The 17,924-nt window shown below is 43.5% G+C and overlaps 1 protein-coding gene across 3 annotated transcripts in view; it reads left to right on the forward strand.

Annotated features, from left to right (window-relative positions):
• Window positions 1-17,924, forward strand: part of LMNTD1 (lamin tail domain containing 1) — a 218,037-nt gene that overhangs the window by 184,973 nt on the left and 15,140 nt on the right. For all 3 annotated transcript variants that reach the window (XM_040345614.1, XM_040345612.1, XM_040345613.1), the window contains exons 12-16: window positions 1,363-1,549; window positions 1,808-1,927; window positions 3,929-4,128; window positions 11,149-11,309; window positions 12,707-12,795. In XM_040345614.1, the coding sequence (XP_040201548.1) occupies window positions 1,363-1,549; window positions 1,808-1,927; window positions 3,929-4,128; window positions 11,149-11,309; window positions 12,707-12,795 (757 nt within the window). The remainder of the gene's footprint in view (window positions 1-1,362; window positions 1,550-1,807; window positions 1,928-3,928; window positions 4,129-11,148; window positions 11,310-12,706; window positions 12,796-17,924) is intronic.

Here is a 17,924-nt window from a genome sequence, read left to right on the forward strand (position 1 = left end):
CTACTAATCAGAATTTAGAACATTGTAGTGCAAAGTGGAATTCCGAGTGGCTGGTTTGGTTTATTTCATTTACACAGTGCTTTATGTCATATTGAAAAAGCCTGATAATGCTCCAGAATCATCTTTAAAGTAAACATGTTATGAAAGTCCTATGAGAGTTACCATTGCTGACTTTATGAAAATGCTCTAAACTCAGCTGCCATTCTGGTCCCACTGTAAACCCATGAGGGCCCAGACCAATGCCCAACAGATGGGTTGGCAGGAGGCAAGCTACCTCAAACACTCAGGGTCAGCCTAGCTGGGCAGGAGAGTTCAGGTGAAAGTTGGAGATGGAGTGCTAGGAGGCTGTCGTGGGCCCTTGAGGGTAAACCACTAGTTTGGGGGGGGGGGATTGTGACCTGGAAGCTTGGGTGCAGGAGGAATCCTCTGATATCCCAAGAAGGAATCCTGTCCAATGGCACGGGAGCAGGTGTGAGGACAGCATGAGCCAGTGAGCACATCCGGGAGATTTTCAAGAACTCAGCCAGATGGGCTGGTGAGTGATAGTCAGGGAGGACTGAGAGGCAGCCTGAGAGGACTGGGTGACAGCAGTCTGAGATGGATGCATAGTCAGCCTGGGACTGTGGAAGATTAGCCAGGAGGGCTAGAGAAAGGGGCAGCTGCAGTCAGGTGGACTGGCAGTGCCTTTAGAGGTGATGCTGGGAGCAGTAGCCATAGAAAGACAGCTGGGCATTAGGACTTTGCTACACAACCAAGGGCTTGTGGTCCCTGCCCGAAAAGGGCATTTGCTAAAATCTGACTGAGCCCTATTTTTTTGATCACCTAACAGTGTGCCAGCTGGTCCTGGGAGTTTTGTGCTTCAAGCAAGTGTTGTGCTGCAGGAGCTGAGGAGTGTGTAAAGAGACCCTGAAAAGTTCTGCTAAAGTCAAGTTGGCATCCCATAATACCCTTAACCCCGTCCAAGATCAATATCCATAACAAAAAAAAAAAAAAGCTGCAAAGAATTGTTTCTTGACTCCAGAGTGCTGTGAAAATGCTGTGTGTCTGGCTGTGCAGGGTGGGGGATCCCTATTCACCAGTGGCTCCTGCGGGGGTAGCGCTACACAAGAGAAACATTTTTTTTTTTTTTTTGCATAATAAAAAGGATTTAAAACAAAAAGTGAATTACTTCACCAAAATGTAAAGTTGATATTAAACCTGGTTATATCTAATCTTCCTTGCCCCTCATTAACATGCTAATGAAATATTAAAATAAAACCTGTTTTCATTATATACCTTATTTTAGACCCAGTGATATACCTTATTTTAGACCCAGTGATAACATGATGAACTTATATAGATAATGTGTTTGGGCTTCCCTAGTGCTATTGGCAATCTGGAAATCTCTGAAGTCGACCCCAGTGGCAGTTTTGTAAGAATCATTAACCAGTCACAAGATAAAGAGGAAGACATTGGAGGGTGTCTTCTCCAGCAGAACATTCGTGGTCACCCCATGTCATTCTATCGATTCCCACCAAAAACCAGAGTGATGGCTCGCTGCGTGGTCACTGTGAGTACAACACCTTCCAAAAATACATGCTTCCGATTTTTCAGCTGTCTCCTGCACCTTTAAACCTCCATTCGAAATTCAGTATTATTGTTATAATACAGGATTTATATAGTGCCAACAGTTTGCGCAGCGCTTTACAACATGAGGGCAGACAGTACAGTTACAATACAATTTATTACAATAGGTATCAGAGAGTCCCGGCTCATTAGAGCTTACAATCTAAGAAGGGATTTTAATATTCTTCTTTCTTCATTGCAGGTTTGGGCCTCATCAGCTGGTGCAGCTCACAATCCCCCAACAGATTTCCTGTGGAAGGAACAGAGAAAGTTTGTCACTGAACCACGCTGTACCACCATCTTGTGTACCCCAAATGGGCAAGTATGTTCCAGTGAATACCTTGTTTTATGGAACTGGCCGAACCTTCTTTGTGTTTGGTAAATTTAAGCCTTCCACTTCAGGGGTATATACTCCAATGACTGGCTGCTTAAATCTTATTTGAGACACCCGCTTCAATGTGCTGTAGTCCTCGTATATATGGTGCTCATAACATTTTAAAAACTAACATAGTGCTGAATTGTATAAAACACAATAATTTATTGTACAAACTCATATCAGTGCACGTCCTCTAGTGCAGTGGTCATCAACCCTGCCCTACAGGGCCCACTAACAGGCCAGGTTTTATGTATTACCATGGGGAGATGCAGTCTAGAATACTGCAATCACTGAGCAGCAAATGATATCACCTGTGATGTATTTCAGTTATCTTGCAAACCTGGCCTGTTAGTGGGCCCTGTAGGGCAGGGTTGATGACCACTGCTCTAGTGCACCTAGGCAATTCGCTTGACACAAACTGGGTGTGTGGGCCCCTTACTGATCACTTGGATATTCACAATAGCTTGGCTCTAGGAGATACAGTAACTTCCTGCTCATATGCGATGATGTCATAAAGCCCCGCTCGCTCAATGCGTTTCGTCACTCGTCACATGACTTCCTCAAGGAGTACCTATTTTATTTTAATTTACTTTATGGACTTTGGTCACATTGTATTTTATATATATATATATATATATATATATATATATATATATATATTTTATAATCAAGCCTAATCACATGAAATATTATCACTAGCTGGCGTTCTATTTTTTATGTGTTTACTGTCCACCTATTATCATATGTTTCTTTTGATCACGTTCACTTCATTTATTCATCATTTTGCACTATTGTATACCAGTTATAGTTAGTTTTTTATAAGGTACAGTACATATGTACTAAGAACTGTATGTTAGAGGGGTAGCACTTCCCTATTATTAATATTTAAACTACATGGCAGTCTGTGTTTGAGGTCAGGGATAAGGCTGTGATTTCTGGCAGAGGAGTTTGGATCACAGAACTGATTGAACAAAATGAAAAATATATTTATCCTCTCACAGGTAAATCTGTTAACATATATACATTTACCAATGTAGTTAGAGTGTATCTAAACCCAAAAATAAAAACATACGATATTGCAACATACCAGTCTCTAGATGCGGTGGCTGCACTAGTTTTCTATCTTTCTTTTGTGTGGGGGGTGTTATTTCCTTTATTACAGGTAAACCTGTGAATAAGACACATCTGCTGTCCTATGGTAGTTACACTCACTCACTCTCCTATACTTTATCTATCAAGACAGCTATAGCCGTCACACAGGCTGGGCTTCAGACGTGTCTGCTTTTGTTCATCCTATTACACATGGATTGGCGGGATAAGTAGTTTATGAAAGAAAGAAAAGGTTGTTTGTGCTTCCAATTCATCTCACAGAAGGTGCCAAGGACAATGTTGCCCTTTCTGACACCCAGATCTAGCAAATGCGTGTCCATAGCTCCCAACTGTCCCTGATTTCGAGGGACTGTCCCTAATTTGGAGCAATGTCCCTCTGTCCCTCATTCCTCCTCATTTGTCCCTCATTTTGGTCTGATCCATATAGATGTAATTAAAATGCACTTTTTATCTATCAAGAAGTGTTTCCCAGTGCTAAACCTTTCATCCGATTTCTAAATTGCTGCATTTGTAAATTCCAAAAGCCAATATAAAGGAATAGTAGTGGAAAAAAAAGCACTTGTGAGTTTAACCGATCTTGTTTTTTGAACAATTCTCCTTTAAGGGGGTGTGGCAAGGGGTGTGTCCTATGCCTGCATACTTTTGCTGACAGGTGTCCCTCATTCCCATCTCAAAAAGTTGGGAGGTATGCGTGTCACTGTGCATTATATAGTAGAGGTGCTCTCTGCCCTGGAATTTGGGCCGTGTCTCCCTCCACCATTGGATGAGAACCTTGGTTGTAACAGATAACAATTGTCTAGATTAACTGGATTGTTTTCATATCTTTTATTTCTCTAGGCATTGGCCTGGTTCACCCCCCTAACAAACAAAATGAGAAAATCAGTGGAGAAAAGTCTTGAATCAGAACCCAGTTCACTGGCACACACCTCCGAGGAGCAGAAAGATAGTGAAGAACCTATAACAGAAGGAGATGTACAGTCATCAAAATCCCCACAAACCCATCACAGGCTAGAAAAAGTGCCAGCCTTACTAAAGAGGTACCCATACAGAAATTTAACCTTTTAGATGTCTGTGGCATTAAAATGTCAGTACAGAGAAGTCCCTTACAGCTTTCAGTCTGATTCATATCTGTTTAAATGTGATTGATGTGACAGTAAGCAGGGGGAGACTTCCATGATCAACAGCGTGTATTGAAAAATGTAAAATGCGCCTGTAATATGCAAACTGCAACCTGCATAGGTGTGAATCAGGCCTTAAGGTGGTAACGCTCACTCGGTGCACTGTATCTATGGAGGAGCAGCATTGTCACCCTAGGACAGAAAATGTGTTACGACTACAAAACATCCTTCTCCCTCTGCCCATCTCCATAACATTGGCAGGAGGGTTCTGTAATTGACCCTCCTGATCACATGACGGCTGTGTCCAATCACAGCCGTCAGGTGATGTAAATAGAGAGCTGGTTGCTAGGTGATCGGCTCTCCTCTCCTCACACATTAGTTGTCGGTGAGGAGAGGAGAGCAGATCACTGCAGCTGGCTGGTGATTGGTGAGTATGAACAGTTTTTTACAGCTTTTTACACACTGATCACCAGCCTAGTGTCCCCACCCACCTGTCCCCCACATATGTAACAGTAAAATCATATGTCCCAATGATCATCTGCACACATATGTCCATGATTCTGATATATTGCTAATTTGCGAATTTTTTAACAATTTTTTAAAATTTTGAAAAATTTCCTTCATAGTTCCGATCGTTTTCCTGCCATATATGATCGGACAATTTTGAAGGGTATATAATCGGACCATAGGTGGATTCATGAATATGGGTCCTCCTTAGATTCGACTTTTATTTTATATATAGATAGTCATGATTCGATTCATGATTTGATTTTATATTTTATATTCATGATGTCACACTGTCAACCAACAATAGATATGGGATCTGCACCTTAATAAGTGCGTGCACCTGTATCAAGTTCAAGTTGAATGTGCCCTCATATTAAGTTATACCTTTAATTTAGGTATTTTTTAATGTTGAAATGTCTGCGGCACATAATTTATGTCTGATTAATCTGATTAATGTGAATGACCGTAAGACATTTTACTTCTTTGTATATTTTAGCCATAAGTGATTAGCTGCCACATAGTTTGATCTAATTCAGCATTGGGAATTATTGCCAGCATCATCACCCAATTGTAGTTGGGATATATACTGTTAGGTATAGGATCCCTCATCAAAAATGGCGGATTTGTGTCCACGATCCCCGGAAGTCAAGTCTGGGCGGTCCGATTGACATTGAATGCACATAAATAGTGGCGAGTCAGCACGCCGCTCGTGCCCCTGGAAGATGTCATTTTACTGACGAAACGGCGTAGGGAGGAACGGCGTGCTGACGTCATCATTGTTTGCCCGCGACTATCCGGAAGGAACGAGCGGATTATACAAGCCGGCCGGCTTTACATTTTAAACACACGCCAACTTACCATTTTGGATATGTGAGTGCATAAATTTTATTTTTTCAATAAATCGCTGTGTTAGCAGTACTACTCTATGTTTGCCCTTCTTGTTTTTACCTCTGGGTGTAACGCATGAGTGCGTTCTGGCTAAGGACTACCAATTGTTTTCATCTGGTGTGGAAGAACCTAGCTGGGGAACGGAGGTTACCTATCAGTACTCATGATCACCTGTGCACATCTGTACATGATCATCTGCGTACATCTATCCATGATCACACAAACCAATTATTATACACTTAACAGAATTTTTTTACCAAAAATATGTAGCAGAATACATTTTGGCTTAAAGCGGGATTTCACGCGCAATTTATTTATTTATTTTTTAAAGTCAGCAGCTACTAACACTGTAGCTGCTGACTTTTAATAAGGACACTTACCTGTCCTACTTGCCCGCGCTGATGGGCCCCCCCCCCCCTCCGATGCTGATCCCTCGATTGGTGCAGGTTCTGCGCCACCATCCACACTAAGGGAAACAGGCAGTGAAGCCTTAAGGCTTCACCGCCCGTTTCCTACTGCGCATGCGGAAGTCTCGCGCTGACTTGTGAATGGGTGGCTGCTCTCTGGGATTACACACAGTTCCCAGAAAGCAGAGCGCCCCATTCACTAGAAGAGGATGAAGAAGAAGACAAACCACGGTTACGGAAGAGGCAGACTTCCGCATACCAACAGGTATTTCGGGTGAGTATAAAAAATGTTTTTTTTCTATTTCAATTGGATTTATTTTTTAAATAGAAAGAAGAAAATATTGTTATTTTTCCAAATTTCCACTCTTTTTTCGCTTATATCGCAAAAAAAAAAGGAGTCGTGAATCAATACCACCAAAAGAAAGCTCTATTTATCCGAACCAAATGATAAAAATGTAATTTGGGTACAGCGTAGCATGATCGCGCAATTGTCATTGACAGTGCTGAACGCTGAAAATTGGCCTGGGAAGGAAGGGGATGAAAGTGCCCAGTATTGAAGGGGTTAAACAGATGTAACAAGAAAATGTAACAAAACATTTTTAAATGTGTACTTGACAGACCAAAAGGGAACAAATAAAAGAATATCATTACAAGGATTTACATACACTTTAAGTCTTGCAATTTTAAATCTCCTATGATCAATTGCATATTAGCCTGTACAATAGCTGCCCACAAGAAATATACGCAATCATGCTGAACAATCACTTTCCCTCTATTGCCCAATCTTGTGGTAGAAATGAATAATGTTTAATCTCCTATGTAGACTAGAATGGAGGAGGAGATAAAACATTCAATTATAAGTCTCAGCTATTGATCAAAAGGCACAGCAAGTAGCATGAAGCTAAAGATTTACTGTATTTATTGGCGTATAACACTCACTTTTTTACCCTGAAAATAGAGGGTAGAACTGTGCCTGCGTGTTATACGCAGGGGGCCGTGGAAATTTTTTTTCCTGAAACTTTCCTCTTAAAGTTAGGGTGCGTGTTATACGACTGTGCGTGTTATACGCCGATAAATACGGTATTTATTTTTGTCTGCCAGAAGATGTTAGAATTATGGAGCCCCAGCTTAGTGATTCACACACTTTACAGCCCAACTATCCAGTCAACAATATTTTGGACATTTTATGAACACAAGAAGAAAAAGGAAAATAAACCATACAAAGGAATACTGTCAAAAACACTTCAATACTTCACGTGGTATAAAAAGCTTAAATGTAAATCTCCATCCAAGAATATCCCATTGCGTAGATTTAAACATGATGACAACGTTGTCAACCACCAAGATGTCAACACCCTTCTGCATTAATGAATCCCAGTCATAAGACTGCAATGACGTATACCATGGATGAATGAAGTCCTATTCAATAGGAAACTAGTATGGAGAAGTGTTTTGATTATCGAATATATGTGTCATATGAAGGCAAAATGTGCAATCATTAATTCAATGACGGAATGCACAGTATCTAGCACGGTCCTCCAAGTTTATTATAATACCATATTTAGTAACATGGTATTTGTAGAACCTAGAGCAGAGATCGTGTATATGAATCATAGGTTTGCATCATGAACGTAACTGCTATATCTAGGCTATATGATGCCCTCTATTGTCATCATGTTTTCATTTATGTAATGGGATATTTTTGGATAGGATGTATACCTGCTAATATTGTGTGATTTTATAAAGTTTCTTGGCCAGATTCACGTATGGCGGCTTAAAGTTGTGCGGGCGTAGCGTATGTAATGTACGTTACGCCGCCGCAAGTTAGAGAGGCAAGTGCTGTATTCACAAAGCACTTGCGTCCTAAGTTACGGCGGCGTAGCGTAAATGTGCCGGCGTAAGCGCGCCTAATTCAAATTGTGAAGAGGTGGGCGTGTTTTATGTAAATAAAGCATGACGTTTTGAACGAACGGCGCATGCGCCATCCGTGGACGTAACCCGGTGCGCATGCTCCAAATTACGCCGCAAAGACTCATTGGTTTCGACGTGAACGTAAATTACGGCCAGCCCCATTCACGGACGACTTACGCAAACAACGTAAAAATTTAGAAATTCAACGCGGTTCCGACGTCCATACTTAACATTAGCTGCGCCATCTTTTTGGTGGTTTATCTTTACGCTTGAAAACGCCTTACGTAAACGGCGTATCTTTACTGCGACGGGCGAGTGTACATTCGTGAATAGGCATATCTTGCTGATTTAAATATTCTAGGCGTAAATCGGCGTACACGCCCCTAGCGGCCAGCTAAAAATAGACAGCTAATATACGACGGCGTAGGAAGACTTACGCCGCTCGTATCTTAGCAACATTCAATCTCAGTTTGAGCATACGCTTAAATGTAGGACGGCGCGGATTCAGAGTTACGACTACTAGTATCTACTGATACGCCGGCGTAACTATACCTGAATCTGGCTATATATATATATATATATATATATATATATATATATATATATATATATATATATATATCTTGCTTTGTGTGGAAACTTTTTGAAGAACTCTCATAGTACCAACCTCATCTCAAAATATCACCCAAACCATCCTCTTCGCTCCTACCAAGACCTCCTGCTCTTAACCCCCTTGTCACCTTCTCTCATGCTCATCTTTGGAACTTTTCTAGCATCTCTCCCACCCTCTGGAACCCCTTACCCTAATTTGTCCAGCTGTCTCCTACTTTGTCCACTCTTAGGTGATTCCTGAAAAATCATCTCTTTAGGAAGGCCCACTTCTGCCTAACAGTACTCTTATTCACAATATATGCAGTGACAGACGTTTTACCGCATGCCTCAAAATCCAACGATATGTCTGGCAGAAATCCAATACAGCTCACCATCCAAATATCACCATTCCTACAGTAAAGCATGGAAGTGGTAATATCCTGTTATGGGAGTGTTTCTCTGCAGCAGGGACTGGAGCACTTGTCAGGGTAGAAGAGAAATGAATGGGGCAAAATACTATCAAATTCTTGAGGAAAATCTGCTCTCTGCCAGAAAGTTGTAAATGGGAAGGTTTACCCAAAGTACACAGAAAGTAGAAACATTTGAATTTCCTTGCATGGCTTAGTCTGAGGCCAGACTTAAACCCCATTGAAAATCTGTGGAATGACTTGAAGACTGCAGTCCACAAACGGTCACCATCAAATTTAACTGAACTTGAGCAGTTCTGGAAAGAAGAGTGGGCAAATATTGCAAAGTCTAGATGCACAAAGTTAGTAGAGACATAGTCCAACAGACTAAAGGCTGTAATTAAAGCAAAAGGTGGTCCATCAAATTACTGACATAAGGGGAGGGGTGATCCTTTTTCCAACTCATAGATTCTGTTTTTACATTTTCAGATTTTTTTATTCTTGACATTTTAGTGGTATATCTATCATTTGGATGTTATAAATTGCACTAGTAAATACAGCTGAATAAAACAAAAACATTGGGCCGGATTCAGATAGAATGCTCTATCTTTCTTTTCCGGCGTAACGTATATCAGATACGTTACGCCGCCGTAACTTTGGGCGCAAGTTCCGTATGCAGAAAGAACTTGACGTGAACGTAAATGACGTCCAGCCCTATTCGCGAACGACTTACGCAAACGATGTAAAATTTTGAAAACTCGGCGTGGGAACGACGTCAATACTTAACATTAGCTACAGCTCATATAGCAGGGGTAACTATACGCCGAAAAAAGCCTAACGTAAACGACGTAAAAAAATGCGCCGGCGAGACGTACGTTTCTGAATCGGTGTAAATACCTAATTAGCATATTCCTCGCGCAACTATACGGAAGCGCCACCCAGCGTAAATATGCAGCCTAAGATACGACGGTGTAAGACACTAAGGCCCCATACACACGAGAGGATTTATTCGCGAATACGGTCCAGCGGACAGTTTCCGCGGATAAATCCTCTTGAGGATTTCAGCGGATTTCTCTGCGATGGAGTGTACTCACCATCGCATTGAAATCCGCGCCAAAATCCTCTGGCGATGACGTGTCGCGCCGTCGCCGCGATTATGACGCGGCGACGTGCGCGACGCTGTCATATAAGGAATTCCACGCATGCGTCGAATCATTACGACGCATGCGGGGGATCCCTTCGGACGGATGGATCCGGTGATTCTATACAGACCAGCGAATCCATCCGTTGGGATGGATTCCAGCAGATAGATTTGTTTAGCATGTCAGCGAATATTTGATCTGCTGGAATCCATCCCAGGGGAGAAATATCCGCGGAAACAGATCCGCTGGAGTGTACACACCATAGGATCTATCCGCTGAAACCCATTCGCTGGGATTTTTCAGCGGATGGATTCTATCGTGTGTATGGGGCCTTACGCCGGTCGGATCTTAGGGAAATCTATGCGTAACTGATGAATGAATGAATGAAAAACTTATATAGCGCAGCACATGCGAACTAAATCGCATCTGGGCGCTCGTTGTTCCTCTCTCTCTTGATATCAAAAGAGATGAGTTTTGATCTTTCTTCTGAAGGTCAGGTGGTTTTCCTCCAACCGAATGCTGGTTGGTAAAGCATTCCATAGTCTGGGACCTTGGAGCGCAAATCTTCTTTCTCCTTTGGACTTGAATTTGGCTTTGGGTATCTGAAGCAGATTTTGGTTGGTGGATCGCAGAATGCGATTAGCGTTGTGAGCTTTTATCTTGTCGCAAAGATATTGTGGAGCCTTCCCATGGATGCACTTATGTGTCAGACAGAGTGCTTTAAAAGCAATTCTGTCCTTTACTGGCAACCAGGCGCATAGATACGACGGCCCGCACTCAGAGATACGCCGTCGTATCTCCTATCTGAATCCGGGCCACTGTCTTCATTTCAGGCTGCAAAGTAACAAAATGTGATTATTTTAAAGGGGGGCGATTCTTTTCTATGTGGGGGCTTCCACTCACTTTGGAGAGATTTCCTATCACAACCTGTTGTATCTTCCTAGACAGAACACATACAGTAAATAACTTCACCCAAAACAACCATTACAATTTTACTATCCTGGAAGCTAATGTACAGAAATGAATTCATGTATAATATCTGGCCATAGGTTTGTATTTGTCCAACTTTTCTTCTGTTATCTGTAGAGAGAAGATCACCCCTGCTGTCCTCCCAATGTCTTCCAGCCCATGGACACAGAGTACTGCTTCCCAGACTCACCCTGATTTCACTCCCAGCCGATTCATACCCCTGGGAAGTGAAGGCAACAGTCAGTGTCGTCAGACAAGATTATCAACGCCCTCTTCAGGTAAGAAGTGGTAGTGACACACTTTTCTTGTGAAGTGCTTCCTAGTGACAGGTACACTTGAGGATTCATAAGAGATCAATCTTCAGTATCCTACACTTCCAGGCTTGTTGGATGACTAACTCCATGGCTGTGCACTGTAGTTCAACCCACTGGCTGCTACGCCACTATGATTCCGAAGCGACACACTGCCAAAGTAGTGGATGATAAGTGGAACCACAACAAGCAGCAATGCCTGGAGCCATCAAACATACAAAAAGGAGGTTGCAGATGCTGAAGATTTACAGCTCATTCTGTGTGGCTCTGCAAGAGATTAAAGATCAAAGTCCCCCTCCCAAAGTCCATCCTGCCTGGCAACCAACACTGTTTGGCCCCCTTCCACAGGCACATCATCTTTTTTGAGATGTCCCAAGCTGTTGATACTTGGGTCTGTTTTCTATTCTCCAGATGGGTAGTTTGTTCATTTTGGTCCTTGGTGAGGGTTGAGCCATAACTATGCATAGTAATAATTCAAGAATGAACCCTTGATAAATAATAACAATTAATGCAACCCAGTCCTGAAGAAGTAGGCGTATAAATAAACACTAAGGAGTCTATCTTTAAATAAAATTGCTCTGATAATGCATCAAGCATTCACACAGCCATCACAAATAATCGCTGTATTATATCTAATATGTTTTTATTTCCTATGATCTTCAGCACCATCTAGTGACCATAATGTATTTTCCTTGTTTGAGGTATTTCAGGAAAATACTGCATTATGGCCACTTGATGGCGCTGACGATCATAGGAAATAAACATATTAGACACAATAATGGGAAATTGTTGTGCCATTTATACAGCATTTTTTTTATTAAACAAAATAAACCCCTAATTCATTTTAATCGGTTGTTGTCTGAAAACATACATAGATTTCGCACTGTACCCTTTTGGAGTTTTCATGGTAGTGGTATATGTAATCACAAACTTTTATGTAATATGCTAATGACTTTTAGCATCTTTTATTATAACTGATATTCTCTCAATGCTACATTTAAGGTCCCATTAATTTTTCTGGTGCAAATGTAGCTACTTTTAGGTTGGTGCCATTTGAGAGGCTATAAATGTGATTTTAGCAAAGTGTGGTCAACTCCCCCTTATTTCTTATTGAATTACTCTTCTTCTGGCTGTTTTTTTATTTATCTTTTCAAAGCAACAGTCATATTAGGTGAGGCTGGTGTAGTATTGAATTAGAAGTTCACAGATTTAACTCCTTGCCCTTTATGTTTGCTCAGTAGATCCCTGTAAATATTATGTCTTGATTTCCACAAAGAACGGAAATAAGGCTCAATTTTGCATTGATCGGTAAGGCAACACAAAAAAAGTCTCCACTAACAAGTCTGTGCCTTTGTCCTCGTCAGGTGTCCCCAGCGCTGGATCCAGACATGGCAGGGAACAGGGCATTATCCCAGTAAGCAAGAAGAGCTGTGGGCCAACCCGGTCAGCGGGGGTGAGTAGTTCCTTTTTTTTTCGGGCACAGGTTTATAGAGCTCCCTGCCAGGAGGAAACCCAGCGTCTGTCTGATAACGGTTCAGCTAGTCTGGTATACAGGGACGGTCTCTGATACCGAAGTTTGAGATCTGCTGTGTGGGCCACACAAAACATTTTGGACAGATTTTGTGGTGTATTTTATTTTGATGTAGACAGATTTCCATGTGATATTGTCAAATTAATACCGCTGTGATCATTTTCATGATAATGGTGGGGTGCAGGTTTAGGTTTATGGATTAGGCTGAGTGTAGAAGAAATCTGTGGTCAGGGATTTTTTTTTCTCAGAAAATAGGTGTAGGAACTTAAAGGGGTTGTAAAGGAAAACATTTTTTCCCCTAAATAGCTTCCTTTACCTTAGTGCAGTCCTCCTTCACTTACCTCATCCTTAGATTTTGCTTTTAAATGTCCTTATTTCTTCTGAGAAATCCTCACTTTCTGTTCTTCTGTCTGTAACTACACACCGTAATGCGAGGCTTTCGCCCTGCTGTAGAGAAAGCCTTTTGAGGGGGGAGGGGGCGAGCAGGACTTTGCAGATAGAGAAAGGAGCTGTGTGTTAGTGGGCGTCCTGACACTCCTGCTCGCCCCCTCCCCCCTCAAGAGGCTTTCTCCACACCAGGAAGAAAGCCTCGCATTACTGTGTGTAGTTAGGGAAAACTACGATCCCCCAACACACATAAACACTCTTCAAACTGCATCAAATAGTGGGTGTGGTCAAATTTCACTAACAGTGACAGGATCTTAAAAGGGCACTAAATACCAGGAGTGCATTGAGTACCAAGTGCAGCGTTTGGGGGTGGTTTACACACAGAGTGCAGAGTTCAGGGGTGAGCCAGGGCTGTCTTAATGAGAGGGCACACCTGGGCACTGCCCTGGGGCCCCAGCTGCATGGGGGGCCCCTGCCCTTTCCCCAAAGCAGCTGGTCCTTGAGCCCACGCTGCCCAGAAATTGGGGGCCCCATGATGGCACTGAGAGTTATAGATACATAGGGGAGGCAGTCTGCCTCCTACCTACTTGATCTCTGTTTACCTTCACTGTCATCATTGTAGGGGCCCCAGAGCATTACTTTGCCCAGGGGCCCATGATGCTATTAAGATGGCCCTGGGGTGCACTATGTACATAGTGCAGAGTTCAGCCTTCTTCCACAGCTGCATCCTCCATCCACATCTCACTTTTACCCCTCTTCAGCTCTGACCTCTAAATGCCTCAATTTTCTCCCTTCCTTTAAGAATCCACCATGTCTTACTTTTGTTCCTTTGTTAAACTGAATTATCTCTGCCTCTCTCACTTGCAGGGAGATCATCTAGTAGGGGTGTAGGCATCCACACCTGGGCACCTGCATCTCCCTTGTCACCATCCTACACTAAGTGGGAGATGTTCAGGAGATCAGATCTGTGGGAGCAGTTGGGAGATGAGCTGTCACTTGTAAACACAAAATCTGGACTTTTGTGTTTACAAGATAGTGGTGAGCAGGGAGCAAAGGGCCTGAGCCAGAGGTGGTGGAACTGAGTTCCACCAAGCTCCAGCTGAAAAAATGCATTGCCTGTACTGAGAAAAATGGTCCTAGCATCAGTGGGAGTAAACATCCCTACATTTGGTATTGGGGGGGGGGGGGGGGTAGTGCCCCATTGTTGGTATCCTAAGGAAGAATAGAGCCCTCATTATTTGTGTCGGTGGGAGAAATGGTGCCCCAAGGCTCGGGTAAAGGCAAGCAAAGGGCCACATCCGGCCCTCGGGCCGCAGTTTGGAGACCACTGGCTTAGGGAATGGTTATTACCCCATAGTTTTTTTTTTTTTTTTCATATAACTGAATTTAGAATTGAAGCTTACACCACAATACCCAAGTCCAAATACAAGTTTGTTCCAGTAACAGTTTGTCAATCCAATGCTGCATTTTGGAGGCTGTAACTCCACCCCTTCATCGGGGATAACATATAACACAAAAGATAGAAAATAAAAAGTTTATATTATACAGGACTCCATAGATGGGTCCTGGATGGGAAATATACAGTATTTCCATACTATTTGGGTTGTGGTCCCTTTACAGGAGAGTTTAAAGGACATTTTTAGTACTCAGGGGTTCTCACCAGTGGCGGCTGGTGCTCAAAATTTTTGGGGGGGCGCAAAGGAAAAAAAAAATTGCAGTCTCACTGTGCCCAAACGCAGCCACTGTTCCATGCCATCAAACGCAGCCACTGTGCCATCAATTTGCACCACTGTGCCATGCCATCAAATGCAGCCACTGTGCCATCAATTCGCACCACTGTGCCATGCCATTAAACGCAGTCACTGTGCCATCCATTGTCACCACTGTGCCATGCCATTAAACGCAGCCACTGTGCCATCCATTGTCACCACTGTGCCATGCCATTAAACGCAGCCACTGTGCCATCCGTTGTCACCACTGTGCCAAGCCATTAAACGCAGCCACTGTGTCATCCATTGTCACCACTGTGCCATGCCATTAAACGCAGCCACTGTGTCATCCATTGTCACCACTGTGCCATGCCATTAAACGCAGCCACTGTGCCATCCATTGTCACCACTGTGCCATGCCATTAAACGCAGCCACTGTGCCATCCATTGTCACCACTGTGCCATGCCATTAAACTCAGCCACTGTGCCATCCATTGTCGCCACTGTGCCATCCATTGTCACCACTGTGCCATGCCATTAAACGCAGCCACTGTGCCATCCATTGTCACCACTGTGCCATGCCATTAAACGCAGCCACTGTGCCATCCATTGTCGCCACTGTGCCATGCCATTAAACGCAGCCACTGTGCCATCCATTGTCGCCACTGTGCCATCCATTGTCACCACTGTGCCATGCCATTAAACACAGCCACTGTGCCATCCATTGTCACCACTGTGCCATGCCATTAAACGCAGCCACTGTGCCATCAATTGTCACCACTGTGCCAAGCCATTAAACGCAGCCACTGTGTCACCCATTGTCACCACTGTGCCATGCCATTAAACGCAGCCACTGTGCCATCCATTGTCACCACTGTGCCATGCCATTAAACGCAGCCACTGTGCCATCCATTGTCACCACTGTGCCATGCCATTAAACGCAGCCACTGTGCCATGCCATTAAACGCAGCCACTGTGCCATGCCATTAAACGCAGCCACTGTGCCATCCATTGTCGCCACTGTGCCATCCATTGTCACCACTGTGCCATGCCATTAAACGCAGCCACTGTGCCATCCATTGTCGCCACTGTGCCATGCCATTAAACGCAGCCACTGTGCCATCCATTGTCACCACTGTGCCATGCCATTAAACACAGCCACTGTGCCATCCATTGTCGCCACTGTGCCATCCATTGTCACCACTGTGCCATGCCATTAAACGCAGCCACTGTGCCATCCATTGTCACCACTGTGCCATACCATGAAACACAGCCACTGTGCCATCAATTGTCACCACTGTGCCCTTTATTGGTCGCCGCTGTGCCAATTGTCTCCACTGTGCCCTGTAAATTGCTTTCTCCCCCCCCCCCCGCCCCGGCACTTACCTTTACTGGAGTCAGGCATCCACGTCCCACGATGTCTTCTCCCGCCCTCGATGACTGACAGGCGTCTCAGCCAATCAGGTTACCGGTAGCCAGAACCGGCCAACCTGATTGGCTGAGACGCCTGTCATCTTATCCAAGGGGCGTACAGTCTGTGCGCTCCGAGAATAAGCTTCCGGGACCTGAGGGCTGTATTGGGAATGCCTATCAGACATTTCCGTACAGCCAACCAGCTGGCGTTATTCAGATGGCCGGACATGAGCGCCGACCATCTGAATAACAGCGGCGATAATAACATAGATTGGTGCAATGCATGAATCTATGTTATTTCAGTGGCGGTGAGAGCCAGAGGGGGCTGTTCCCAGGAGAGAGCGGGGACCAGTGACGGCGCGCCACGATCCTCGCGCATGCGCAGAAGGGAATTCCTTACCCAGGATGGAGGCGGAAGCAGCCGAGGACCGAGCGATTGCTCAGCCTCCTCTGCTGACATTACGGGCGCGCTGGACAGGTAAGTGTCCATTTTTTAAAAGTTAGCAGCTGCAGTATTTGTAGCTGCTGGCTTTTAAAAATGGGTGGACCTCCACTTTAAGTCAGTTTTGTTTTTCATTCAACCTACCGGTTGAACAAAAAGTCACTTATCTTTGGGCTGCCTTACAGTCTCTGAAACATGTTGGCTTTGCAAACACTTTATCATTGGGAAAAAACTTGTATTTGTACTTGAATATCATGTTGTGGTGCTTCAATTCAAAATTCACTCTTTCTTATCCCAACCCAAGGTAATCATAGAAGCCCTTAAGTATGCAGAAACTGCCAGCCCAATATTCAACTTCTTTATATTTATACCATTGCTATACTATTGGATGCACAATAAAAGAAAAGGAACATATAAAGAAACATGAGGGTTTCAGTGATCGTTAGTAGGCACGTCCATCGGTTAAAAATCCACGCATGTTCAGAATCAAGTCGACGCATGCTTGAACTTCATTTTTTTCAGCACGTCGTCGTGTTTTACGTCACCGCGTTTTGACACGATCGTTTTTTTAACCGAAGGTGTGTAAGCGCGACGGACCATCAGTCAGCTTTATCGGTTAACCAATGAAAACGGTCCATCGGATGAACTAATCGTGTGTACGTGGCATTAGATGTGTGTCCCTATTTGCAGATTTTCCTTCACTTATTGTTCCAATGACAACTGTGTAAAATTTGGATTTCCCATCACTTTCTCTACTGCTGATACTAATACAAAGGTTGAATATCTCCCCTGCTGGGTGCAGAGAGTAATAAAAATCCAGCAACGGCCGTAACCACACTTTATCCAAAACAAAATACTTTTTATTTGTTTTTACCTGTATTTTCAGGGTCTTCTCAGTTGTGTTAAAAATGAATGTACAGTGGAGATTTGCCCCCTGGCATGGCCCTGATATTGCACATTGGTCAACTTGAATTGTAAGAAATCTGCACACACCTTCTGCTTTAATGTAAAAGGCTCCTGCATGCTACAGGATCCCCTCTGCCTTAGTGTATGTGACAAGAAAACAAAGGTGGCAGAATTATTTTGACTCATTGGTTTAC

Source organism: Rana temporaria, chromosome 3 (assembly GCF_905171775.1).
Source record: "Rana temporaria chromosome 3, aRanTem1.1, whole genome shotgun sequence".
Lineage (NCBI taxonomy): Eukaryota > Metazoa > Chordata > Amphibia > Anura > Ranidae > Rana > Rana temporaria.